The sequence below is a fragment of the Salmo salar genome, chromosome 02, assembly GCF_965601325.2.
Source record: "Salmo salar chromosome 02, fSalSal1, whole genome shotgun sequence".
NCBI classification, from domain to species: domain Eukaryota; kingdom Metazoa; phylum Chordata; class Actinopteri; order Salmoniformes; family Salmonidae; genus Salmo; species Salmo salar.
Window position 1 is genome coordinate 77,956,583 of NC_138292.1, and position 26,897 is coordinate 77,983,479.

Here is a 26,897-nt window from a genome sequence, read left to right on the forward strand (position 1 = left end):
AAGGGCGACATCAGAGCTCACCTAAAATGCCCATATGGCACTGGTTGAGAGAAATTGTCATGGTTTTTGTTGGAGGTACGTCTTGGTCAGTTTAGAAAATGCCGCCCTCGTCAATCTGCCAACATAGGCAGACGCCTAGTCCTGCCTAATGAGTGGGTCGGCGGGGGGATTCATTGAAACGTAATATAAATGTAAAGGAATCTGTTACTTTATTGTAACTATTCCCTATTCATTTTATATCAGTTTTATTGAAGTCAGCTCAGCTGCTAAGCGGTTAACCCCAGAGTGTAATTACAGTTTGAGGCAGATATATTGCTGTCAGCAATATGAGTGGATAAGATTATTGAAATACTGTACTGGTGTTATGTAAGTCATAAGAATCCTACTGGACAGTTTTAGCCAACTGAAATGTGAGACTAATAAAAGCACCTCCAGCATCTTCAATAGACCATACTGTAGATAAAAACTACACATTAGATTTAAAAGCTTTATAAGCTGATATAGAAAGCCTAAATGTTTCTGGTCTATATCTTTTAAATATTAATTTAATATGGTTCCACCAGGGTGATAAATCAAACTAAGCAAATCACGAGGTACCGGCCAACTCTGTCACAAGCATGAGGTGAGGAGACAGTTCAGATGTGTTTATAAGCTAAATAATATAAATAACAGGTGAACATATATATAAAGTTGTTGATGAGGATTAATGCCACTAAAATGGAACTAAATAAGGCAAGATTAGATTTTCATGAATTATTTTTGCGTAGTAGGGCAACATGGATTCCATTACAGTAGTTGTGTGGTAGTAACATTATAATCAGTTAAATGAATCAAACTTTTGATATTGTCATAATTATTAGGAATGACACCTCCAATTTATGTAAATTCAGTGAAATTCAATTCAGAGTCAAATAAAAAAAAGTCATGTAATGGGAATGTGGTGTTCCTGGAAGTGGGAGGTGCTGGTGAGAGACAGATAAACAAGTCTGGGGGGGAGGTCTCTCCTACAATCCATGTCCTTCCCCAGAGTGGTCCATAATTAACTTTTGCTTGGTTGCACTTCCAACCAGATATAAGGAGGCTGAGGCCCCAGCATCCATAAGTCAGATACCTTCTTCCTCTGTGGTAAGACCTCTCCACCTCGTTATATTTTTACATTTGTCTCATCTTTGTACTCAGCATCTGAGGCAGTAGCTAACTGCACTGTTTGAATTGACTTCTGCATTTCTCTTGTAAGATTTGACAATATGTAATCAAGTGGCATTGGTTTACACTGTCTTTTTTAAAGGTGTTTTACTCTAAATGTTTTACTTTAAATCAGTAACTTTCATTTACTGTCAAAAGTTGTGCTCCTGCACTTGTTTGTAAATTGAGGTGGTGTTCTAGAATGTAACTGGGTTTTCAGGGGTATTTATTTGAGTTATTTACAGAATGTGTAGTAAAGTGAGTTGCCACTAGGGAAATTAAAGTTATCAGTTGCACCTGTAATTGAATTGGACATGGCTGTAATGATTGAGTTAAATGTTTCACAGGGTCCTCTAAGAAGTACACATTCATCTGTAGGAGGGGAAAAAGAAGGTGAGACATGTTTTGAGTCTTCACATAAAAATGTATGAGAATGTTCTGAGAGATACCGCTCACCTAACTCTGTTGACTGGGGAGGAAGCACCACAGAGTCAATAATGTTTCTTGTTTCATCTCTTTCCTAGTTATCCGTCACCATGAGTACGGACGCGGAGATGCAAATCTACGGCAAGGCTGCCATATACCTTCGTAAGTCTGAGAAGGAGAGGATGGAGGCACAAGCCGCACCCTTTGATTCAAAGAACTCCTGCTATGTGACAGACAAGGTGGAGCTGTACCTTAAGGGTCTGGTCACTGCCAGGGCCGATGGGAAGTGTACTGTGACAGTCACGAAACCTGATGGCAGTAAGGAGGTAAGACTGATCTGAAAAGTATTTAAATTCAAGTCTGTGGAATTACTCTACTCATTGTAAAATCATCTAAGTTATGTAGAAAAAATGGCAATAGGCAATGAGACATAATTCGATTTGGGGAAAATGTAAGAAAAAAAGGATCCGATCCTAAGAAAAGATAGATTGAGAAGCGTTTAAAAAAAAAAAAGAATTTAACTTTTTTTTTTTTTATTTTTTTTTTTTATATATTCTTCATTTCTATTGCTGCTATTTAAAAATGACATGGAATTTCTCATGTTGACTAGTCAACAAACACCAGTTATGTGTCAGTGGGTGATCACAAAGTAGTTGGATTAAATGTGGATATGCATTTTTTAAATAGTTAAACTTGTATTTAATGAGCAAAAAGCATGTCTACTTTGATCTGCGTGTAATCTAGATTTCTGACTGTTTCAGGAAGGAAAAGAGTTCAAAGATGCAGACATCTATGAGATGAACCCCCCTAAGTACGACAAGATTGAGGACATGGCCATGATGACCTACCTGAATGAAGCCTCTGTGTTGTATAACCTCAAAGAGCGTTATGCAGCATGGATGATCTATGTAAGAAACCTGCACATAAAAACACACACATACATTAACACGAGATATACAGTGCATTTGGAAAATATTCAGACCCCTTGACTTTTTCCACATGTGTTTATGTTACAGCCTTATTCTAAAATGTATTCAATTGTTTTTCCCCTTGTCAATCTACACACAATACCCCATAGTGACAAAGCAAAAACAGGTTTTTAGAAATGTATTACAAATGAAAAACTGAAATATCACAGTTACATAAGTATTCAGACCCTTTACTCAGTCCTTTGTTGAAGCACCTTTGCCAGCGATTACAGCCTCAAGTCTTCTTGGGTATGATGCTACAAGCTTGGCACACCTGTATTTGGGGAGTTTCTCCCATTCTTCTCTGCAGATCCTGTTAAGCTCTGTCAGGTTGGATGGGGAGCATTGCTGCACAGCTATTTTCAGGTCTCTCCAGAGATGTTCGATCGGGTTCAAGTCTGGGCTCTGGCTGGGACACTCAAGGACATTCAGAGACTTGTCCCGAAGCCACTCCGGCATTGTCTTAGCTGTGTGCTTAGGGTCGTTGTCCTGTTGGAAGGTGAACCTTCGCCCCAGTCTGAGGTCCTTAGTGCTCTTGAGCAGGTTTTCATCAAGGATCTCTCTGTACTTTGCTTTGTTCATCTTTCCCTTGATCCTGACTAGTCTCCCATTCCTTGCCACTGAAAAACATCCCCACAGCATGATGCTGCCACCACCATGTATCACTGTAGGGATGGTGCCAGGTTTCCTCCAGATGTGACACTTGGCATTCAGGCCAAAGAGTTCAATCTTGGTTTCATCAGACCAGAGAATCTTCTTTCTCATGATCTGAGATTCCTTTAGCGGCCTTTTGGCAAACTGTCCTGTGCCTTTTACTGAGGAGTGGCTTACGTCTGGCCACTCGATCTTAAAGGCCTGATTGGTGGAGTGCTGCAGAGATGGTTGTCCTTCTGGAAGGTTCTTCCATCTCCACAGAGGAACTCTGGAGCTCTGTCAAATCAAATCAAATCAAAATGAATTAGTCACATGCGCCGAATACAACAGGCCTTACAGTGAAATGCTTACTTACGATCCCCTAACCAACAATGCAGTTAAAAAAATATATAAATAAGAATAAGAAATAAAAGTAACAAGTAATTAAAGTGCAGCAGTAAAATAACAATATCGAGACTATATACAGGGGGGCACCGGTACAGAGTCAATGTGCGGGCGCACCCGTTAGTTGAGGTAATTGAGGTAATATGTACATGTAGGTAGAGTAACCATCATGTTTTTGGTCATCTCCCTGACCAAGATCCTTCTCCCTCGATTACTCAGTTTGGCCGGGTGGCCAGCTCCAAGAAGAGTCTTGGTGGTTCCAAACTTCTGCCATTTAAGAATGATGGAGGCCACTATTTTCTTGGTGACCTTCAATGCTGTAGAAATGTTTTGGTACCCTTTCCAGGATCTGTGCCACGACACAATCCAGCCTCAGAGTTCTACGGACAATTCCTACGACCTCATGGCTTGGTTTTTGCTCTGACATGCACTGTCAACTTTGGGACCTTATATAGACAGGTGTGTGCCTTTCCAAATCATGTCCAATCAATTGAATTTACCACAGGTGGACTCCAATCAAGTTGTAGAAACATCTTAAGGATGATCAATAGAAACAGGACGCACCTGAGCTCAATTTCGAGTCTCATAGCAAAGGGTCTGAATACTTATGTATAAGGTATTTGTTTTTTATTTTTAATAGATTAGCAAAAATGTCTAAAAACCTGTTTTTTGCTTTGTCATTATGAAGCATTGTGTCTAGATTGATGAGGAAAAACATGTATTTAATTCATTTTAGAATAAGGCTGTAACGTAACAAAAAGGAAGGGGTCTGAAAGCTTTCCGAATGCACTGTATATGAACATAAGAAATACACACATACAGTACTACACATAAATGAATGGTAGAAACCAAAACATATCAATACAGTAAACCCACATCAGTATACCAAAGTACACCCACATCCTCACATAAATCCAGGTAAAAGTACATCTGACTTTACTAATCCCCTAATTTAATTTAATCACTTTCATCCAGACCTACTCTGGGCTCTTCTGTGCCACGGTGAACCCCTACAAGTGGCTCCCTGTGTACGACGCAGAGGTTGTCAACGCCTACAGAGGGAAGAAGAGAGTGGAGGCTCCACCCCATATCTTCTCTGTCTCTGACAACGCCTTTCAGTTCATGCTGATTGGTACGAGCTGTCATGGATGGATGGAGGAATGGATGGATGGATGGATTGTTGTGATTGATGGATGATGGATGTCCATAAGTGTATGTGGATCTCAAAGTCCATAAGTGTTTATGGATGGATGGATGGATGTGTCAATGGAAATTAAAATATGCTTCAGAGAGGTATCTACTGTTTTCTAGTCTAGGTAATAACAGTTTGCTGGGAATATCTGATTTACTACATTTGAGTGGAAAATGTTCCAAAATGAAATTCATGATGATACTATGAATTAAATAATGTCCTCATAATGTTGCTTGAGTATGATAAGCAATATGTTTTTGGGTTCCAGATAAGGAGAACCAGTCCGTCCTGATTACGTAAGTTGTTTACTAAAATGTCACTTTTAAAATATATTGGGTCACTTCCCACTGGGCACACACTGGTTAAATCAGTGTTGCTTCCAAGTCATTTCAAGGAAATGACGTGGAACCAACGTGGAACAGACGGTGAATTGACGTCGGTTCCCAATGCGATGAAAATAAATTATGTTTGGGGTTCGCTCAATAATGAGCCTATAAGCTATAAAATTTGTTCATTTAAGTTTTTGTCATTTAGTAGACACTCTTATCCAGAGTGACTTACAGTAGTGGGTGCATACATTTTCATACTGGTCCCCCATGGGAATTGAACCCACAACTCTGGCATTGCAAGCCACACAGGATTTACTTATGTTAGAAAACAGGTCAACAGTGTATTTTCTATGCTATTTCTTAGTGAAAGCCACTCTGACACTCAAACATGTAACTAAACCCCCTATTTCTCTGTCATATAAACCAGTGGAGAATCCGGTGCAGGAAAGACTGTCAACACCAAGCGTGTCATCCAGTACTTCGCCACCATTGCAGTGTCTGGTGGAGAGAAGAAGAAGGAAGCAGACCCCGGCAAAATGCAGGTAGGTTATTCTTATGTTTGCCATTTTAACACATTTCAAGCAATCAAGAAAAAATTACTGAGTAACTTGTGTTTGTCTCAATCAGGGGTCTCTTGAGGATCAGATCATTGCAGCTAACCCTCTGCTGGAGGCTTACGGTAATGCCAAGACAGTGAGGAACGACAACTCGTCTCGCTTTGTAAGTATGAAGGGCATACTGTGGAAGTTACCTTATATTGGAAAAATGTATTTCAGTGGTTCCCCATTGTTATGTCAATAAATGTCCAACAAACTGTAACATTTAAATTGGTCTATCAAAGTAAAAGTTTAGATTTATTTCGTTTACCTATTTCTAACCCCCATGCTCTACTATAGGGTAAATTCATCAGGATTCACTTCCAAGGTGGTAAACTGGCTAAAGCTGACATTGAGACCTGTGAGTTGGTATTGATTGTGTCTCAATGCTTTCCTAAATTCACACAGATTATTTTTTGGGAGATATCATCAAATTTAATATAATATTACAACCCCCCTCTTACTCTCTCTCTCGTTCTCGCTCTCCTCTTTCTCTTTGTGTCATTCACTCTCTCTCTCCTTCTCTCTCAGACCTGCTGGAGAAGTCCAGAGTGTCCTTCCAGCTGCCCGATGAGAGAGGCTACCACATCTTCTTCCAGATGATGACAGGCCATAAACCTGAGATAGTTGGTACGACAAAGTAGAGGTTCATGGGAAATTATTCCCACCCCCATCTATGGAATATATATATAATATTCATAGCCCGCACTAACAATGCTATTACAATGATTACATCCAAGGTAACAAGGCATCTAGACATGGGTCAGGTCTTTGGGAAATGTCTATCAAGTAATGCACTGTGATGCAGTAGTCCACAAATCTCAGTCCCCTCTTTTGATGCTATTTATTATATACTCAAATTAAATCAAATAAAATTGTATTAGTCACATGCGCCGAATACAAAAGGTGTAGACCTTATAGTGAAATGCTTACTTACAAGCCCCTAACCGAAAATGCAGTTTAAAAAATATGAATAAGAAATAAAAGTAACAAGCATTAAAGAGCAGCAGTAAAATAACAATAGCGAGACTATATACAGGGGGTACAGAGTGAGTGTGCAGGGATAATTGAGGTAATATGTAGATGTAGGTAGAGTTATTAAAGTGACTATGCAGAGATAATAACAGAGAGTAGCAGCGGCGTAAAAGGACGGGGGGACGGGGACGGGGGGCAATGCAAATAGTCTGGGTAGCCATTTGATTATGTGTTCAGGAGTCTTATGGCTTGGGGGTAGAAGCTGTTTAGAAGCCTCTTGGACCTAGACTTGGCGCTCCGGTACCGCTTGCCGTGCGGTAGCAGAGAGAACAGTCTTTGACTAGGGTGGCTGGAGTCTTTGACAATGTTTAGGGCCTTACTCTGACACCGCCTGGTATAGAGGTCCTGGATGGCAGGAAGCTTGGCCCCAGTGAGGTACTGGGCCATACACACTCCCCTCTGTAGTGCCTTGCGCCGGAGGCCAAGCAGTTACTATACCAGGCAGTTATGCAACCAGTCAGGATGCTCTCGATGGTGCAGCTGTAGAACCTTTTGAGGATCTGAGGACCCATGACAAATCTTTTCAGTCTCCTGAGGGGAAATATGTTTTGTCATGCCATCATCACAACTGTCTTGGTGTGCTTGGACCATGTTAGTTTGTTGGTGATGTGGACACCAAGGAACTTGAAGCTCTCAACCTGCTCCACTACAGCCCCGTCGATAAAAATGGGGGCGTAGTTCCTGTAGTCCACAATCATCTCTTTTGTCTTGATCACATTGAGGGAGAGGTTGTTGTCCTGGCACCACACGGCCAGGTCTCTGACCTCCCTATAGGTTGTCTCGTCGTTGTCAGTGTTAAGGCCTACCACTGTTGTGTCATCGGCAAACATAATGATGGTGTTGGAGTCGTGCCTGGCCGTGCAGTCATGAGTGAACAGGGAGTACAGGAGGGGATTGAGCATGCACCTCTGAGGGGCCCCTGTGTTGAGGATCGGCGTGGCGGATGTGTTGTTACCTTCCCTTACTACCTGGGGGCGGCCCATCAGGAAGTCCAGGACCTTAGCTTATTAATGAGCTTTGAGGGCACTATGAGCTGTAGTCAATGAATAGCATTCTCCACATTGTCCAAGTGGGAAAGTGCAGTGTGGAGTGCAATAGAGATAGCATCATCTGTGGATCTGTTAGGGCGGTATGCAAATTGGGGTCTAGGGTTTCTGGGATAATGATGTGAGCCATGACCAGCCTTTCAAAGCACTTCATGGCTACAGACGTGAGTGCTACGGGTCGGTAGTAATTTAGGCAGGTTACCTTAGTGTTCTTGGGCACAAGGACTATGGTGGTCTGCTTAAAACATGTTGATATTAGAGACTTGGACAGGGAGAGGTTGAAAATGTCAGTGAATACACTTGCCAGTTGGTCAGCGCATGCTTGCACGTCCTAGTAATCCGTTTGGCCTTGCGGCCTTGTGAATGTTGACCTGTTTAAAGGTCTTACTCACATCGGCTGCGGAGAGCGTGATCACACAGTTGTCCGGAACAGCTAGTGCTCTCATGCATGTTTCAGTGTTATTTGCCTTGAAGCGAGCATAGAAGTAGTTTAGCTCGTCTAGTAGGCTCGTGTCATTGGGCAGCTCTCGGCTGTGCTTCCCTTTGTTGTCTGTACACATCCGTCGAGCGTTGTACCTGGTTAGTACGATTCAATTTTAGTCCTATATTTACGCGTTGCCTGTTTGACGGTTCATCGGAGGGCATAGCGGGATTTCTTATAAGCTTCCGGGTTAGAGTCCCGCTCCTTGAAAGCGGCAGCTCTAGCCTTTAGCTCAGTGCGGATGTTGCCTGTAATCCATGGCTTCTGGTTGGGGTATGTACGTACGGTCAATGTGGGAACAACATCATCAATGCACTTATTGATGAAGTAAATGACTGATGTGGTGTACTCCTCAATGCCATCGGAAGAATCCCGGGAACATATTCCAGTCTGTGCTAGCAAAACAGTCCTGTAGTTTAGCATCTGCTTCATCTGACCACTTTTTGTTTATACTACATGTATCCAGTAAAGGAGGTAGAGATACTGTAAAGGTCAGACAGCACAGTTCTAAGAGATTTAACTGACAAGCTGTTCTCCATTGTCCACAGAAATGGCGCTCATCACCACCAACCCCTATGACTTCCCCATGTGCAGCCAGGGTCAGATCACTGTGGCCAGCATTGACGACAAGGAAGAGCTGGATGCCACAGATGTGAGTCAAACAAAGGGTTAACCAAACTCTGGATAGGGAATGGGTAGGACCACCATACACACTGAATGCACTGTGAAATTTCAACTTGGACGCAGCTGGGAATTTTCATGTATTTTTTTGTTTGATTCTAAGTGCCTTGTGTTATTTAGGCTTTTGACTCAAGTAACTCTTCATGCCTTCACACTTCGCCTTGAGGCACATACATTTAAGACATCCACAAGAGAGCGCCACTAAGTTTCCTGTGGAACTGTGAAAAACTCCTTTTGTGCTGCCATCTGCTAATGTATTGGCCAAGCGTTATCATGTGGAACAGAGAAGCCAGTCAAATCTATCCATCCCATTTGTTTTGAAGTCAGCACCACAGAACTGTAGTGTATTGTAACTGAGCAAACTATCGTTCAGTTCATCACTGTTGTAATTCCTCTTTAATGCCAGGATGCCATTACAATCCTGGGCTTCAGTAACGATGAGAAGATTGGCATCTACAAGCTGACAGGAGCTGTAGTGCACCATGGCAACATGAAATTCAAGCAGAAGCAGCGTGAGGAGCAGGCCGAGCCAGACGGCACAGAGGGTGAGTCCCACTCATAGATATACAATATGCAGAGCATTAGTCCCATTCCCAGTTCCCAAACATAGAAATAGAACACCTAAGACAGACAGTGCCTCATGAAAGTCAGGCATTTTTGGAGAACAAAATATTACCTTCAGATATGATTTGGCCAAACTATTTTGTCAGTGTAAAATCAGAAACTATTGATCTGGTGTCCCTGAGTCTGTTGTTGTTGCTTCTCTTTCCAGTGGCTGATAAAATCGCCTACCTGCTGGGCCTGAACTCAGCTGAGATGTTGAAAGCTCTGTGCTACCCCAGAGTGAAGGTCGGCAACGAGTATGTGACCAAGGGACAGACTGTGGCTCAGGTAAGACTGCTAAACACAGCACTGTAATTATTTTGAGGACGAGGGCATTGCTTTTGTTTTTCCCTAGCTCTTATCACCTTATCACTAGACATGTTCAATATCTCACGTATTAATTTGAGGTATTGTCATTGCAGGTTAATAACTCAGTCAGTGCTCTGGCCAAGTCTATCTATGAGAGGATGTTCTTGTGGATGGTCATCCGTATCAATGAGATGTTGGACACCAAGCAGCCAAGGCAGTTCTATATCGGTGTGCTCGACATTGCCGGGTTTGAGATCTTTGATGTGAGTATGACACCAGAACAAGACAATTAGTTGTGACTGAGATGGATTACAGCCTTGTATGATGAAATGATCCCTTTTAAAATTCCATCAACAGTACAACAGCATGGAGCAGCTGTGCATCAACTTCACCAATGAGAAACTGCAACAGTTTTTCAACCACACCATGTTCGTCCTGGAGCAAGAGGAGTACAAGAAGGAGGGAATCGTCTGGGCCTTCATTGACTTCGGCATGGACTTGGCTGCCTGCATTGAGCTTATTGAGAAGGTAAACTGTCTATGTGAGGAATTTAATGGACTGCAACAGCAAAGCTAATAGGGATCGCTGTGTGAGACATTATCACAGTGGCACAACACATCTGACTGTTGAGATCTCAATATGTTTCCTGTTATGTGCCTCTAAATGAATATAATCCTATAATAGCATGTTAACTAAAGGAATACATGTGATCCTTAATGGAAATATCTCTCATTTGATATACATCTCTTTTCGTAAAGCCATTGGGCATCTTCTCCATCCTTGAAGAGGAGTGCATGTTCCCCAAGTCTTCAGACACTACCTTCAAGGACAAGCTGTACTCCCAGCATCTTGGCAAAACACAGGCGTTTGAGAAGCCCAAGCCTGCCAAAGGCAAGGCAGAGGCCCACTTCTCCCTGGTGCATTACGCCGGTACTGTGGACTACAACATCACTGGGTGGCTGGAGAAGAACAAGGATCCCCTGAACGACTCAGTTTGTCAGCTGTACGGGAAGTCCGGAGTCAAAATTTTGGCTGCCCTGTATCCTGCTGCCCCACCTGAGGGTAAGACTAGTATTAAGTCAAAATATTCCATACATTTTCTCAGGGTTTATCACTGGGTTAATTTACTTATACACTTCGTAACTTTTTGGGTAGCCAGAAAAAATCCACATAGAAATTTGAGTTATAGATCTATCATTCTACTTGAACACAAGTCTAAGAAGCGGTAGATCTGTTATATTTGCGCTATTTTTATGCTTCCCATTAATACGTTTTGTTTTTGCTTCTTTTACTTGCGGTTATGTGCACCAGCTTTAATTAACAACAATATTTTTGGTTATGGAAAATATATTTCACAGCAGTTTAGCTGGTACAATGATTCTCTGCACTCTACTAGTTTATTTTGCCATGTATGTTTTTGCATCCAGGAAATGGCGGAGAGATTTCTGCATAGTGCAACTTTAATTGAATCATACAATAGGTGTTGTTTTAAACAATCTCCTTGGCAGCATTTGCCTCTTGATAATTGTGAAGTCAACCAGAGATTCTCTGGTTTATAATTAGTGTGCTTGCTGAAGACAAGACCACTCTAGATTTCTTACATACTCTTATTATTATTCTATTTATTCCACCCACTCTAAGAAATGTACTTTTCTAGTTATCTTTTACTTTTCCCCATTTTAACAGATACAACCAAGAAAGGAGGCAAGAAGAAGGGTGGTTCCATGCAGACTGTGTCCTCCCAGTTCAGGGTGAGCTTTTGAAAAGTGTATATTCAGTCCTTCAAAAGGTGCAATTATCATAAACTACAGTGTGTCTGAGAAAATGGTTTGTAACCCTCTTACAGGAGAACTTACATAAGCTGATGACCAATTTGAGGAGCACTCATCCTCACTTTGTGCGCTGCCTGATCCCCAACGAGTCAAAGACTCCAGGTACAAGAAATATTGAGTTAAATATGTCATCTTATCATTACAGTATCAGTAACCTTAACAATCCCAATCTTTAACCTGTTTATTAGTATTAAAATACATTTGGTTTGTTTTACCAGGTCTGATGGAGAACTTCCTGGTTATCCACCAGCTCAGGTGTAATGGTGTACTGGAGGGTATCAGGATCTGCAGAAAGGGCTTCCCCAGCAGAATCCTCTATGCTGACTTCAAACAGAGGTACATGCACCCAAATACATACACGTACACGTGCACATGTCAGGTCCAACATGACTGGCACTTTTGATAAAGATGACCAGAAAGGTAGCAAATATATAATAAAGATACTGAACTATATTGTATTGTCAAACATTTGTGACAATTATATTATTTTATACTATTACATTTGCTCAGAGAAAGAGATTTCAAATAATAATAATTTTGTTTGATTTGTTTAGTCTTTTTTTTCTCATCTTTCTCATTTTGACCTCACTGTATAACCAACCTACAATTGGAAAAAGTCAAGGGGTCTGAATACTTTCCGAATGCGCTGTGTATATTGTATAAAAAAGTACTACTTTGTTAAACAAAAGTCTCTTTCTCTGAGCATTTATATTAGTATAAAATAATAACAGCAATATGTTTGGGGGCATACATTTACATTTACATTTTGTCATTTAGCAGACGCTCTTATCCAGAGCGACTTACAGTAGTGAATGCATACATTTGATTTCATGCATTTAAAAAAAAATTGTATATATATATATATATATATATATATATATATATTTTTTTTTTTATTATCATTTTTTTTTTGTATTTGTATTATTTATTTTATACAGTCTTTTTTGCACATCTTTATCAAAGGTGCCAATCATTTTGGACCTGGCTGTATAACCAACCAATTAAAACTTCGCATATTTTAACACTGTCTCCTCATTCAGGTACAAAGTACTGAATGCCAGTGTCATCCCTGAGGGCCAGTTCATGGACAACAAGAAGGCTTCTGAGAAGCTGCTTGGGTCCATTGATGTGAATCACGAGGATTACAAGTTTGGACACACCAAGGTCAGTCAAATACCCCCAGCAAAATATGACAACAAAACACAACTTCAATGATAATTTAAACCCTACAACTTAGAAACAACCTATCCCATGGTTTGTTTGTAACCATTGCAGAAAAGTGAATGTTGTTTAAATCATTCTAGTGGTGTTGTTCCCCTCTTTTGATTCTACCCTTTCTGTCTGTCACCATCTGTGGTTCCATTGACCATGTTAACCTGCGTCTCAGGTGTTCTTCAAAGCCGGTCTGCTGGGTGTCCTGGAGGAGATGAGAGATGAGAAGCTGGCCACTCTGGTCGGCATGGTCCAGGCTCTCAGCCGTGGATTCCTCATGAGGAGAGAGTTTAGCAAGATGATGGAGAGGAGGTGAGGAATAGTAGACATCTTGGCAAAGCTTTCTGTCAACCACCTGTATCTAATGCATTATGATTACATACTGTATATGCTGTGAGTTGTTCAGAATGAGAAAGTACGTCTTATAATGGTCTATTAAATCTAGAATCATTAATTGAAACATTAACAAAGAGGGAACCCCGTCTCTGTTTTGGTAAACAGCTGAGGGATGGGCCTGGAGAAATGCAACTACTCTCAAATTGGTAGACACGACTGGTTATAGTTTAAAGCTTGTTTTGAGTCCATACAGTGTTTGTTTACATTTACATTGTTAACCAAAATTACAGTAAAACAAGCTTATTTTGGGGTTTAATTAATTTATAAGTCCAAAAAAGGATGTAGCAATTTAGGATTCTGCCTTTTATACCTGCAGTTTGGGATTTGCCTGTTCAATTGTCATTTAAAAGTTCGGGGTGTTCGGTTTTCTTGTTCTTCTAATCCCAGAATGAAGCTATAAGCATGCCACTCACCATGCCACTCTATCCTTTCTGTCGACCAGAGAATCAATTTACTCCATCCAGTACAACATCCGCTCATTCATGAATGTGAAAACCTGGCCATGGATGAAGTTGTACTTCAAGATCAAGCCCCTGCTGCAGAGCGCTGAGACTGAGAAGGAGCTGGCCAACATGAAGGAGAACTATGAGAAGATGACGACAGACCTGGCCAAGGCTCTGGCCACAAAGAAGCAAATTGAGGAGAAGTTGGTGGCCCTGATGCAGGAGAAGAACGACCTGGCGCTCCAAGTCGCATCTGTGAGTGAAAAACAGCCCTCAAATGTGTACATTTACACACAAATGAATACACACATGCACACACTGTGAAGTATGTAGCTAACTCACACATTTTTATTGCCCATGTTATATATTGTATATATTTCATGAATTTCTATTGATTTGCTCTGACCTTTTTGACTAAAATGTATATTTTGATACACAAAGTCAGGCCTATGATTTTTTTCTCCCGTTCCGAAACTAGGATTCAGAGAATCTGAACGATGCTGAGGAAAGGTGTGAGGGGCTCATCAAGAGCAAGATCCAGCTGGAGGCCAAACTCAAAGAGATGACCGAGAGGCTGGAGGATGAGGAGGAGATCAATGCTGAGTTGACTGCCAAGAAGAGGAAGCTGGAGGATGAGTGCTCTGAGCTGAAGAAGGACATTGATGACCTGGAGCTCACCCTGGCCAAAGTGGAGAAGGAGAAGCACGCCACTGAAAACAAGGTCTTGTGTCTTACCATAGGCAGTCTAACCAAACAATAATCCAATCAAAACATAGCTTAACAGAAATGGAATTCAAGTTGTACTGGGGGTGCTGGAAAAAGTAAGAAACAATAGTAGAATTTCAGTTACGTTGTACTCCCAACATTCATTGCATGTTCTGCTCCCCCTCATTTCTGACTTCAATTCTGTACACTGACATTGTGAACACTGCCATCTAGTGTTGAATATATAGTACAGTAATTGTTGATGCAGTTCTAATCTAAATGAGATATATAACAAACTAAATCTCCCCTTTATGGTGAAGTATAACTTTGTTGTGGCCATTTACAGGTTAAAAACCTGACAGAGGAGATGGCGTCTATGGATGAGAGTGTTGCCAAGCTGACCAAGGAGAAGAAAGCCCTCCAAGAGGCCCACCAGCAGACACTGGATGACCTGCAGGCAGAGGAGGACAAAGTCAACACTCTGACCAAGGCCAAGACCAAGCTGGAACAGCAAGTGGACGACGTGAGTGGAGTTGGACATTTTGGCCATGATAGTATGTAAAATGATATTATCTTCAGTTATTTAGATTTGAAGAATATATGTGCTTTTATCGTCTAGCTTGAAGGTTCTCTGGAGCAAGAGAAGAAGCTCCGTATGGACCTTGAGAGATCCAAGAGAAAGCTGGAGGGAGATCTGAAACTGGCCCAGGAGTCCATAATGGACCTGGAGAATGACAAGCAGCAAGCTGATGAGAAAATCAAAAAGTAAACACAAACAAATGACTACAGTATTACCTGCTATAATGTTTGTTCTTGACTAATTCTTGCAACTATGAATTACGAAAAGCAAAGTGAATCTTATGATACTCTCCCTTTTTCACTATCGAACGAAAATAAACATATTTGTGTTTCTTAGGAAGGAGTTTGAGACCACCCAACTCCTCAGTAAGATTGAGGATGAACAGTCTCTGGGAGCTCAGCTGCAGAAGAAGATCAAGGAACTCCAGGTACAGTACAGGATATAGGGATCTAAGCTCCAGACACACTGAATAATTTCCTGAAATAAACGGACACATTTGTTTGTGTGACTTCTGGTGGCTCAGTAGGTTTTTCTTGCTGGTGCTTCTTACCGTTGTAAAGAGGGTTATTCCATAGAGTTAGATAGAGGTCTCATCTTTGTATTTTTGCCATTATGGCGTTTGTGACAGAATAGACATCTCAGTTTTATAAGTAGTAAAAACATGTTTTTTGTGTGTTTGAAAAAAGTGTAAATTAATATTGGTGATTTACCTGAAGGGCTGGAGTCCTGTACCAAGTCTTGTGTGTCATTCCTTCATTGCGGCCATTAGATGGCGGTGATATAGCTTAAAGACATTTACTAACCATAGGAAATCAAATTTGAAGAAGTCAATAATCTGATCATTGGATGATTGCACCCAACCCATAGGAATCCCCACCCAGTTGATTACTTCATAATGGTAGAAGGCATCAATGACAATATTTACATCAAAATGGGTTATTAGAGTCCTCTGTCTAACTCTTTGGGAGTTTCTTACCATTGGAGGTTTGGCTCCTGCATGGGACACTGTCTCCTGAATATATTAGTTTAACTGGCTTTGCATTAAACACATTTATGCTAAATATACATACTATTATTATTTTGTGAGGTTCAATTGTTTCAACTATATTGTAGTGTTCATCCCCCCTGCTCCTACCCCCTGTTCTAGGCCCGTATTGAGGAACTGGAGGAGGAAATTGAGGCTGAGCGTGCTGCCAGGGCTAAGGTTGAAAAGCAGAGGGCTGATCTCTCCAGGGAACTTGAGGAGATCAGCGAGAGGCTGGAGGAGGCCGGAGGAGCCACTGCTGCTCAGATTGAGATGAACAAGAAGCGTGAGGCTGAGTTCCAGAAGCTGCGTCGTGATCTTGAAGAGTCCACCCTGCAACATGAGGCCACAGCCGCCGCTCTGCGCAAAAAGCAGGCCGACAGTGTGGCTGAGCTCGGGGAGCAGATAGACAACCTGCAGCGCGTCAAGCAGAAGCTGGAGAAGGAGAAGAGCGAGTACAAGATGGAGATTGATGACCTCTCCAGCAACATGGAGGCTGTCGCTAAGGCTAAGGTGAGTAGTAATGTTTTGGTCAAGCAGTGTTGAGGATGGTCAACTGCATTACCATTCAAGTGAACTGAAGTTGACAGAAGTCACATATATAAAGTAATGATGGTACATGTTTCACTAACAGGGCAATCTGGAGAAGATGTGCCGGACTCTTGAGGACCAGCTGAGTGAGCTCAAGACTAAGAATGATGAGAATGTTCGCCAGGTCAACGACATCAGCGGACAGAGGGCCAGACTCCTGACAGAAAATGGTACCATCAACAATGAACAACAAGCCAATGCTTTCCATCAGTAGAACACAGCATGTATTAAGGGCTATATCCACATAGTTTCTACTGTACTATTCACCACCTAACATTGCCCTATGATACCTCAAAATACATGTTCAATCTTAGAGAACAGAGACCTTATTAACAAGATGTCCCTCTGTCCCTGCAGGTGAGTTTGGTCGCCAGCTGGAGGAGAAGGAAGCCCTGGTGTCTCAGCTGACCAGAGGGAAACAGGCCTTCACCCAGCAGGTGGAGGAGCTGAAGAGGGCGATTGAGGAGGAGGTCAAGGTAAGGAACCCAAAATGGACTCCACCGACCAGAGTTTAGAGCTACATCTTCATATAGATGTTGACTACACCAACCTCAGAGTCTTCTACTCTCATTTGTTTGACTATCTCTCTAATCTATCGTTGTCTCTCTCTTTCTTTCTCACAGGCTAAAAATGCACTGGCCCACGGTGTCCAGTCTGCCCGCCATGACTGTGACCTCCTGAGGGAGCAGTTTGAGGAGGAGCAGGAGGCCAAGGCAGAGCTGCAACGCGGCATGTCCAAGGCCAACAGTGAGGTGGCTCAGTGGAGGACTAAGTATGAAACTGATGCCATCCAGCGCACAGAGGAGCTGGAGGAGGCCAAGTGAGTCGCACGCAACAGAAAAAACTAAAATACAGGGTATTGATGGTGAGGGGGGTATATGATGGGGTAAATATATGATGTACATTTCTTTCAAACTGTAAAACCGACCTCTGTCGTCCAACAGGAAGAAGCTGGCCCAGCGTCTGCAGGAGGCCGAGGAGACCATTGAGGCGACCAACTCCAAGTGCGCCTCCCTGGAGAAGACCAAGCAGAGGCTGCAGGGAGAGGTGGAGGACCTCATGATTGATGTTGAGAGAGCCAACGCATTGGCTGCCAACCTCGACAAGAAGCAGAGGAACTTTGACAAGGTGAAAATGAAAACCAAATTTTCTTCTGTATGATCAATTGTAGTAAGGTGATATGTTCTATCTGCTATATGATTAATTGTAGCATATATTTCGGAATCAAAACTGTTCATCTATGACTTCTACTGAAAATCCTATGGATTCCCCTAGGTTCTGGCAGAGTGGAAGCAGAAGTATGAGGAGGGCCAGGCTGAGCTGGAAGGAGCTCAGAAGGAGGCTCGCTCTATGAGCACTGAACTCTTCAAGATGAAGAACTCCTACGAGGAGGCTCTGGATCATCTGGAGACTCTGAAGAGAGAGAACAAGAACCTGCAACGTGAGCATTGACAGCAGTTCTATTTGGGTCATGATTGACTAGTGTTTTGAAAATGGAGGGAACTGCAATCATCAAAACTACTATCACACCATTTCAGAGTTTTCATGTACAGTTCAAAATATATATATATTTTTTTACTTGTGATCACTATTCCTTTGAACAACCCAAGGATGTGGAGGGCAATTAGATTTGCAAGACCGTATGAAGTGCTGTTAATTAATTAACGGTTACTATGATTCAATGTCAACTTCAGTACATTGGTGATTTCCACTGAAAATCACATGAGTCTTAACCACTCCTGTGTGTGTGTGTGTGCAGAGGAGATCTCTGACCTGACTGAGCAGATTGGAGAGACTGGCAAGAGCATCCATGAGCTGGAGAAGGCCAAGAAGACCGTGGAGACAGAGAAGTCTGAGATCCAGACCGCTCTGGAGGAGGCTGAGGTACAAACTACAGCTGTTTGATGGGGAAAGCAGTGTTACACTAGCCAACACCAGCTACAGTCCAATGATCCCTGTATTGGAGTTTATTGTAGTCACACTGTTTAAATAACTCCTACATCCAAATGTATCGAACACAATTGGCCTGACTGCTTCTGTTTGTCCAGGGAACACTGGAGCACGAGGAATCCAAGATTCTGCGTGTGCAGCTGGAGCTGAACCAGATCAAGGGTGAGGTGGACAGGAAGATCGCTGAGAAGGACGAGGAGATGGAGCAGATCAAGAGGAACAGCCAGAGGGTGGTTGACTCCATGCAGAGCACCCTGGACTGTGAGGTCAGGAGCAGGAATGATGCCCTGAGGGTGAAGAAGAAGATGGAGGGAGACCTGAACGAGATGGAGATCCAGCTGAGCCACTCCAACAGGCAGGCCGCTGAGGCCCAGAAACAGCTGAGGAACGTCCAGGGACAACTCAAGGTAAAGGGACTGGGACATCAGGCTCAAAAATCTGAACATAGCTAGAGATTTGTTTCTGAATTGGAGAAAAGAATAGAACAGAGGATTTGAATAGAGTGGTTCATGTACTAAAGGTAGCGATACTGGGGAAATTCTTACCAATGAACATTTCTATCACTGATCGATCCTATCACCTCTACTTCCACAAGTCCTAATGAACGTATGTCCTTGTGAACCCCAGGATGCCCAATTGCACCTTGATGATGCTGTCCGTGCTGCAGAGGACATGAAGGAACAGGCAGCCATGGTGGAGCGCAGAAACGGTCTGATGGTGGCTGAAATCGAGGAGCTGAGAGTTGCTCTGGAGCAGACAGAGAGAGGCCGCAAAGTGGCTGAGACTGAGCTGGTAGACGCCAGCGAGCGTGTTGGACTGCTGCACTCCCAGGTATGGGTCAAATGCCATTTCTAATTAAATGCAACCAAGCATACCATTTAAACACATCTGGAATACAACAGTCCTTGCTTTCAGACTTTCATAATTTCAGCCATGTGATCTCTTGATCGTCCTGTTTCATCCTTCAGAACACCAGCCTTCTGAACTCCAAGAAGAAGCTGGAGACTGACCTGGTGCAGGTGCAGGGAGAGGTGGACGACATCGTCCAGGAGGCCAGGAATGCAGAGGAGAAGGCCAAGAAGGCAATAACTGACGTGAGTCCTTGAATTACATCAACTTGATTTGTCCCCAAGGGTCAATGGTAGCTGGGCTGGTTAAGCACAACAAAGGTCTCAGAAGGACGTTATGATTGGTGCCAATTGGTGCATACATTTTACAAACTACTTTCCAGGCGGCCATGATGGCTGAGGAGCTGAAAAAGGAGCAGGACACCAGTTCTCACCTGGAGAGGATGAAGAAGAACCTGGAGGTCACAGTCAAGGACCTGCAGCACCGCCTGGATGAGGCTGAGAATCTGGCCATGAAGGGAGGCAAGAAACAGCTCCAGAAACTGGAATCCAGGGTGAGTTACCAGCAGGGTGGATTGAAAGACTGATTGCTGGAAATGTATGAAATCTTGTAAGGACCCTTTTTGTGATAGTGAATTCATCAGGGACCCCCTCATAATATCACAACACAACTCCTACTTTAGTGTGATAACCTGTCTCGATGCAGGTTTACTGTTACTTCTGCAGTGCATGGCTGGACTAGTGTTGGCCCCTGGGAGAGCACATTTTAAAGTCACCTCTTGGAATCAGAAACAACATTTAGCCGTTTTAAAGCTAATTTCCTGTAATTCTACACACTTTGCCATTGGGCAAAGGCATCATTTCAATGTCTATTCCACATTGGTTCAATGCAATTTCATTCAAATTACGTGGAAACAACATTGATTCAACCATTGTTTGCCCAGTGGGCTATTTCTTGCAATTCTACACATTTTTGCAATGGGGAGGAGAGAACATTTTGCAGTTTTAAAGATTAAATGACGGTGAATTTATATTCCAAACAAAACATTTGTGGAACATGTTATATATTATTTAGTGGAGTTGAGAAGAGTTGGAGACAAGACCTTCGATATAAAAAGTTTACTAATCGAGTTCTTCATTCAGGCTTGTACGGTTGTCTTGGATGACTCCTAAACTGCCATTTTATTCAAATCAAATCAAATGTTATTGGTCACATACACATATTTAGCAGATGTTATTGCGGATGTAGCGAAATGCTTGTGTTCCTAGCTCCAACAGAGCAGTAATATCTAACAATTCACAACAACACACATAAATCTAAAAGTAAAGAATGAGTTCAGGCGTCCTCTAGTGGCCATACTGGTACTCCCCCATACACTGAGAAATGCATGCCGAAATGGATATAGAAGTACAATTAGAATTGAGTTAGAAAAAAAGTATCATTGATGGAGTACTGTGCCTACCAATATCCCTGTGAGCCTCCTACACCCATGTTGTACATTTAAGGGTTAAGAACGTAAATAGTGGATTAATAATATTACATTGTATTGTGTTGGACTTTCTAATCTTGTTCCACATATCCTTGGTAGTTTCATCTGTTGTTGCTAGCAATATTCATGAACAAATTTAAATGTAAATCCCACTTTGGGAACCACTTGTAAAAGTACATAGTGAAAGACAACAATTGTGCCTCCTTGACTGGGTAGAAGACTCTATCTCTGTTTTACAAAGATTTGTTTCACCACCTCAAATGCCTAAATGTATTTGTTCCACAAAGGTGCGTGAGCTCGAGACTGAGGTGGAGGCCGAGCAGAGAAGAGGTGTAGACGCAGTAAAGGGAGTCCGCAAGTATGAGCGCAGAGTCAAGGAGCTCACTTACCAGGTAAGAGAAAGTGCATCCTTCACACACTTGACACTAACACAGATAGGTTTGTGTATAAAACTATACTGACATTGATTCTTTGATCTTCTCTCACAGACTGAGGAGGATAAGAAGAATGTTGGCAGACTTCAGGACCTGGTAGATAAGCTGCAGATGAAAGTGAAGGCCTACAAGAGGCAGGCTGAGGAAGCGGTGAGTCACTGACTTAGTCAAATACTCTGAAAGCATACATTCTAAAACATTTATTTTCCCCCTACAAAACTTAATGTCCATACAGTTTAGTTGAAGTGCTACTTCACATTGCTGTACTAGGGGCTGGTCTAGTGATTGTGCTGGAGGCAGCGTTTTGATCCCCCGTTCTGCCACTCACTTCCTCTGCTGTATCATCTATCTTCCTGTATACATTGTTATCCTAAATCTGTCAGTATCTGTTTTGTTAAAAATATTTGAATTTGCTACCTGAAGCTCCAAACTTTAAGTGCTGATGTTCTGCTCTCCCTCTCTTTTCCTCACCCAGGAGGAAGCAGCAAACCAGCACATGTCTAAGTTCAGGAAGGTTCAGCATGAGCTGGAGGAGGCTGAGGAGCGTGCTGACATCGCTGAGACTCAGGTCAACAAGCTCAGAGCCAGGACCCGTGACTCTGGAAAGGTACAGAACTGCTGCTAAACCTATACCTGACTCATGTTCAGATATGACCACATCAACACCACCTATGATTCAGTCTTCTCAGAGGTCAATACTGACCTTTTACACTCAACTGTATTGAAGATCTCTAAGAAGAACATTTCAGGAAGGGCTAAACAATCTAATAAGAGTAATTCAGTTAGAACTTCAACATCTAAAATCCAAGCTGAGCACTGAGCATTAAAGACTTGATCCATTATATTCTATCCAAGTCTATCCATATATTTATCATGTTCATTATTATTACTGATCCATTATATTCTACCCATATATTTATCATGTTCATTATTATTACTGATCCATTATATTCTATCCATATATTTATCATGTTCATTATTATTACTGATCCATTATATTCTATCCATATATTTATCATGTTCATTATTATTACTGATCCATTATATTCTATCCATATATTTATCATGTTCATTATTATTACTGATCCATTATATTCTATCCATATATTTATCATGTTCATTATTATTACTGATCCATTATATTCTATCCATATATTTATCATGTTCATTATTATTACTGATCCATTATATTCTATCTTTCTTCTTACAGGGAAAAGAAGCTGCTGAGTAAACAAGACCAAAGTAGTGAAGATCAAAGTCTTACCATTTTCCTGTGTTGCATAAAATATGATTTTCATGGTGAAATGTTGAGCATTGATTAAAAACATGTGGATCTACATACACTTCCTTTGTGACTGTGGACTTATTACTCAGCAAACAGCTTTTTAATACCATAAAAAATATTGTACTTTAAATAATGGAGCAATCTGGGAATCCAACTGCAACAAAGTGGTACCCCAACAAAGCGTTCACATCAGCTGAGGGATTAGGCTGGAAAAATGTAACCACTCTCAAATTCATAGACAGCTATGGATGTGATGACTGACTGTCCAAAACATCAAAATTATAGTTTTAACTCTTTACACTTGGAGGAATTGGCGAGAGCAGTCAAAGAGCAGGTGGAGGAGAGAGCATTCAAAGAGGAGGTGGAGGAGAGAGCAGTCAAAGAGCAGGTGAAAGAAAGAGCAGTCAAAGAGCAGGTGGAGGAGAGAGCAGTCACAGAGAAGTTGGAGGAGAGAGCAGTCACAGAAGTTGGAGGAGAGAGCAGTCACAGAGAAGTTGGAGGAGAGAGCAGTCAAACAGGGGGTGGGGGAAAGAGGAGTCAAAGAGGAGGTGGATGAGGGGAGTCAAAGAGGAGGTGGAGGAGAGAGGAGTCACGGAGGGGCTGGAGGAGAGAGGAGTAAAAGAGAAGTTGGAAGAGAGAGCAGTCAGAGAGGAGGTGGAGGAGAGAGGAGTCACAGAGGCGGTGGAGGAGAGAGGAGTGAAAGAAGGGGAAGAAGATTGACCTGCCAAGGAAGAAGAGGAGGACTCTGAACAAAGAAGTAAATACATTAGAAACCTCCCTTACCAGAGGGGTCTATATGAGAGCTGTTTTAATATATTTGTATATAATGTGAGACCTCTGAGGGGTCTACTACACAGCAGAATCAATGAGTTAGCCAGCTAACTTTGATAACCGACAAGACCTACTGATTTTCAAGTTAATTAAGAAAGATAAACTTCAATATGTGTTTTTGGTTGTTGAGTAATTTAGACCATCCCAATTTCACGCTTATCTTTCTAAAAAATGTTAAATCATTAATACTGCTAAGTAGTATACCCCTCAGAGCTCTCACATTTCTTAAAAACAATATTAAAAACAGCAACAAAGTTCAGGACAAACACACACATATCACCTATAACGACAACCTGCCATTAAATTCTTTATGTGACCTTTACTATATACACACGCACACATACACACGCATGAATAGAATAGAAATTGACTGTATTGACTGTGTTGACTGAGTGTTGTAATTCTCTCTCTCTCCAGGTGGGGGAGCTGTGGGCTGACCTGGTACCCAGTGTGACCAGTCTCCTGGGGGTCCTCCTGTAGTAACCAATGGACAAATCTCCATTGAAAATTATTTTAAGGCTTAACTTGTGGTTGGTAAACCGCCCTTTCAAGTTAGTCAGGTTTGTCAGGCATATGTTTTCGATAGGTTTAAATAGCGTACTGTGTATTCAGCCGTACTCAGCGCCCCTCCCAGACCCTGTGTTCTCTCCATCCACAGACCCCTCTCCCAGACCCCCTCCCACCCCTAGACCCCCACCCAGCACCCTCTCCCAGACCCCCTTCCACCTCCAGTCATGGAGCTCCCAGGACCGCAGGAGTGTTCTTCCCATGACCAACAGACACACTCAAACACATTCTCCCCATAACTGACAGTTTAAGTTTGGGCATCATTCAGGATACCTGTTGTTTGTATTATCACCACCTAACCTACTTGAAGAGACATCAGTGAAGTTGAGATGAATGAAATGGGTGATAATAGTGGCTATTCTGACACAGACTGAGTTACCCCCCCCCCCCCCCCCCCCCCCAAAAAAAAAAAAGATGGAACCATGACCCCTAATAAAAAGAAGTGCAATAACTTGCATTATTTTTTTATTTAACTAGGCAAGTCAGGTAAGAACAAATTCTTATTTACAACAGTGGTGACGTGACGAACTATTAAAACGGTCTTCAAGCCGTTTCACATCCGATCTGAAAATCCGATCCGATCTGAATAATACCATAACCTCCAAACAACTGGGTAAAATAGAATATTATCCCAGAACGATTTAGTGAAGTTCCACAATGATCGCATCGTATGTTAGGCAGCCATGACGGTCTTGAGAACATGACTGTATCCTTGCTATCACGGCACATATCGTTCTGGGCCAGGGTTTCCAAAAGCATCTTAAGGCTAAATTCATCGTTATAACCTTCGTAGGAGCATCGTTAAATCTACTAACGGTTTACCAAAATCATCGTTATTAAAGTTACACTTGAAAATGCTCGTAATATAACGACTGCCTCCGAACACTGGAACAACAGCTAATTACATCGTTAGATGTTTGTTTGACCCTTCTGCATCACTTTATACACATCTCGGGTAAACATAGAATCATCGTTTATCAGTTTCTCTGTGACCGATGATAACTACACAACAAAGTTGACTACAAATACAAAGTTGGCAATGTCTTTTCAATTTACACAAACAAACAACATATAAAACGACGCTTCAAATGAAAATCGAGATTACTGCATTCAAATATAAATAGTGTGCGGAAATAGGCCCATTTCAATCATATTGATATACATTTCATGTTCAATCAATTGAGTTCTATTTTGCTACTTGTAGGCTACTGTCTGTAATTTGTCTTAATTTATTTCATGATGGGTAGCCTAACATGTGCGCAAAGATGTGCCAAATCGGTGATTTAGTTCCGTTTTATTGGGTAAGCATTACAATAAGCCACATCAAAAGTTGCAGCCATAGGTGGAAATATCTCTCTAGTAGCCTATCCGTCGTCGGTATTGTGAAATAATTGTAATGTAAAGGTAAGATTTGAATGGAGAAAACTGATCCGAGAGCAGTGCTCCCTTTCGTCCGGTCCTATATCAGTATCCACACACGCTCCAAAGGACGCACTTAGCGACCGTCCTCTCTGCGTGGTGTTTTGTGAAACGCATTTTTACATTTCGGCCGTTGTAGGAAAGATGCATCATTAAAACACCCCTAAGCCTAAATTCCATCGCTATCAGGAAACTGGACCCTGAGCATTTCAATGGCAAAAGGAGGGTCAGGGAAATAAATAGTAAAAAAAAAATGTATTTGGAGTTATTTTCGTTAAATGAACAAAATGATGATTTGAAAATAAAAAAGTGTGTGTGGGCTTTAACATTCTGTCATAAGAAGCACATGTTCAACTTCATACAAAAGAAGTTTTCCAATCTCAAGAGGTTAAATTGAAAAATAAATACTATAGTATGTGCCTAGTATGTGCCAAATAAAGTAACAGGTTTGACTGTAATAGAGTTGACTGTAATAGAGTTGACTGTAACAGAGTTGACTGTTACAGAGTTGACTGTTACAGAGTTGACTGTTACAGGGTTGACTGTAACATGGTTGACTGTAATAGAGTTAACTGTAACAAAGTTGACTGTTACAGGGTTGACTGTAAAATAGTTGACTGTAACAGGGTTGACTGTAAAAGAGTTGACTGTAACAGGGTTGACGATTTCATCTTAAATCAGCCATAAATCCCCTTGTGAAGCTTGTTGTGTGCAACAGGGTGTCACGTCCTGACCAGTAAAAGGGGTTATTTGTTATTGTAGTTTGGTCAGGGCGTGGCAGGGGGTGTTTGGTTTGTGTGTTTCGGGGGTTTTTGGGTTATGTTCTGTTAGTCTATTTCTATGTTTATTCTATGTTGTCTATGTCTAGGTTGGGATTGGTCTCTAATTGGAGGCAGCTGTACCTCGTTGCCTCTGATTAGAGACTATATTTAAGTAGGGTTTTTTTTTCTCATTGTGTTTGTGGGTGGTTATTTTCTGTTCAGTGTTTCGTGTACCTGACAGTACTGTTTGGCTGTCGTGGTTTTTCTTGTTTTGTTTAGTGTTCTAATAAAGTTAATTATGAGCACTCAACCCACTGCGCCTTGGTCTACTCCCTTCAACGGCCGTTACACAGGGAGTGGGAATTGAATGCAAGCTGCACATTTTTTGTTGTTGAAATTGTAAAAAAATTCTAGCCTGTATATCTATGGGTAACAGGGTTGACGTATTATGCTCAACCCACTCAGTTTTCCACCACAAACCACCAGTAATTTTAACCAGTTCACCTGTTTAGAAATAGTTCAATTGGTTTAACACTATGACTTGACTATTATACAGAAAAAAATATAGAAACGCTTCATGTAAATTATTGGTCCCATGTTTCATGAGGTGAAATAAAACATCCCAGAAATGTTTCATATG

The 26,897-nt window shown here is 41.7% G+C and overlaps 1 protein-coding gene across 1 annotated transcript; it reads left to right on the forward strand.

Annotated features, from left to right (window-relative positions):
- The first annotated feature begins 1,107 nt into the window (after nt 1–1,107).
- On the forward strand, nt 1,108–22,737 carry LOC106564211 (myosin heavy chain, fast skeletal muscle). The gene is made up of 41 exons (XM_045710200.2): nt 1,108–1,125; nt 1,533–1,578; nt 1,710–1,937; nt 2,373–2,519; nt 4,593–4,749; nt 5,078–5,105; nt 5,566–5,680; nt 5,766–5,858; nt 6,035–6,095; nt 6,266–6,364; nt 8,845–8,948; nt 9,384–9,522; nt 9,750–9,868; nt 10,003–10,152; nt 10,247–10,417; nt 10,648–10,951; nt 11,576–11,640; nt 11,736–11,823; nt 11,940–12,057; nt 12,762–12,885; nt 13,109–13,245; nt 13,772–14,027; nt 14,251–14,493; nt 14,824–15,000; nt 15,097–15,242; nt 15,394–15,484; nt 16,205–16,594; nt 16,716–16,842; nt 17,030–17,148; nt 17,296–17,492; nt 17,617–17,800; nt 17,948–18,113; nt 18,432–18,556; nt 18,721–19,029; nt 19,250–19,453; nt 19,591–19,716; nt 19,854–20,024; nt 21,248–21,352; nt 21,449–21,544; nt 21,870–22,001; nt 22,605–22,737. The coding sequence occupies exons 3-41, from the start codon at nt 1,722–1,724 to the stop codon at nt 22,623–22,625; spliced, it is 5,820 nt and encodes a 1,939-aa protein (XP_045566156.2). The 5' UTR covers nt 1,108–1,125; nt 1,533–1,578; nt 1,710–1,721; the 3' UTR covers nt 22,626–22,737.
- Nucleotides 22,738–26,897: the final 4,160 nt, after the last annotated feature.

Coding starts and splice junctions, on each gene's coding strand:
- LOC106564211 (XM_045710200.2), top strand. CDS start 1,722: ATGAGTACGGACGCGGAGATGCAAATCTACGGCAAGGCTGCCATATAC. Junction 8,949..9,383: donor AAGAGCTGGATGCCACAGAT/GTGAGTCAAACA, acceptor CTTTAATGCCAG/GATGCCATTACAATCCTGGG. Junction 16,843..17,029: donor CAGACTCCTGACAGAAAATG/GTACCATCAACA, acceptor CTGTCCCTGCAG/GTGAGTTTGGTCGCCAGCTG.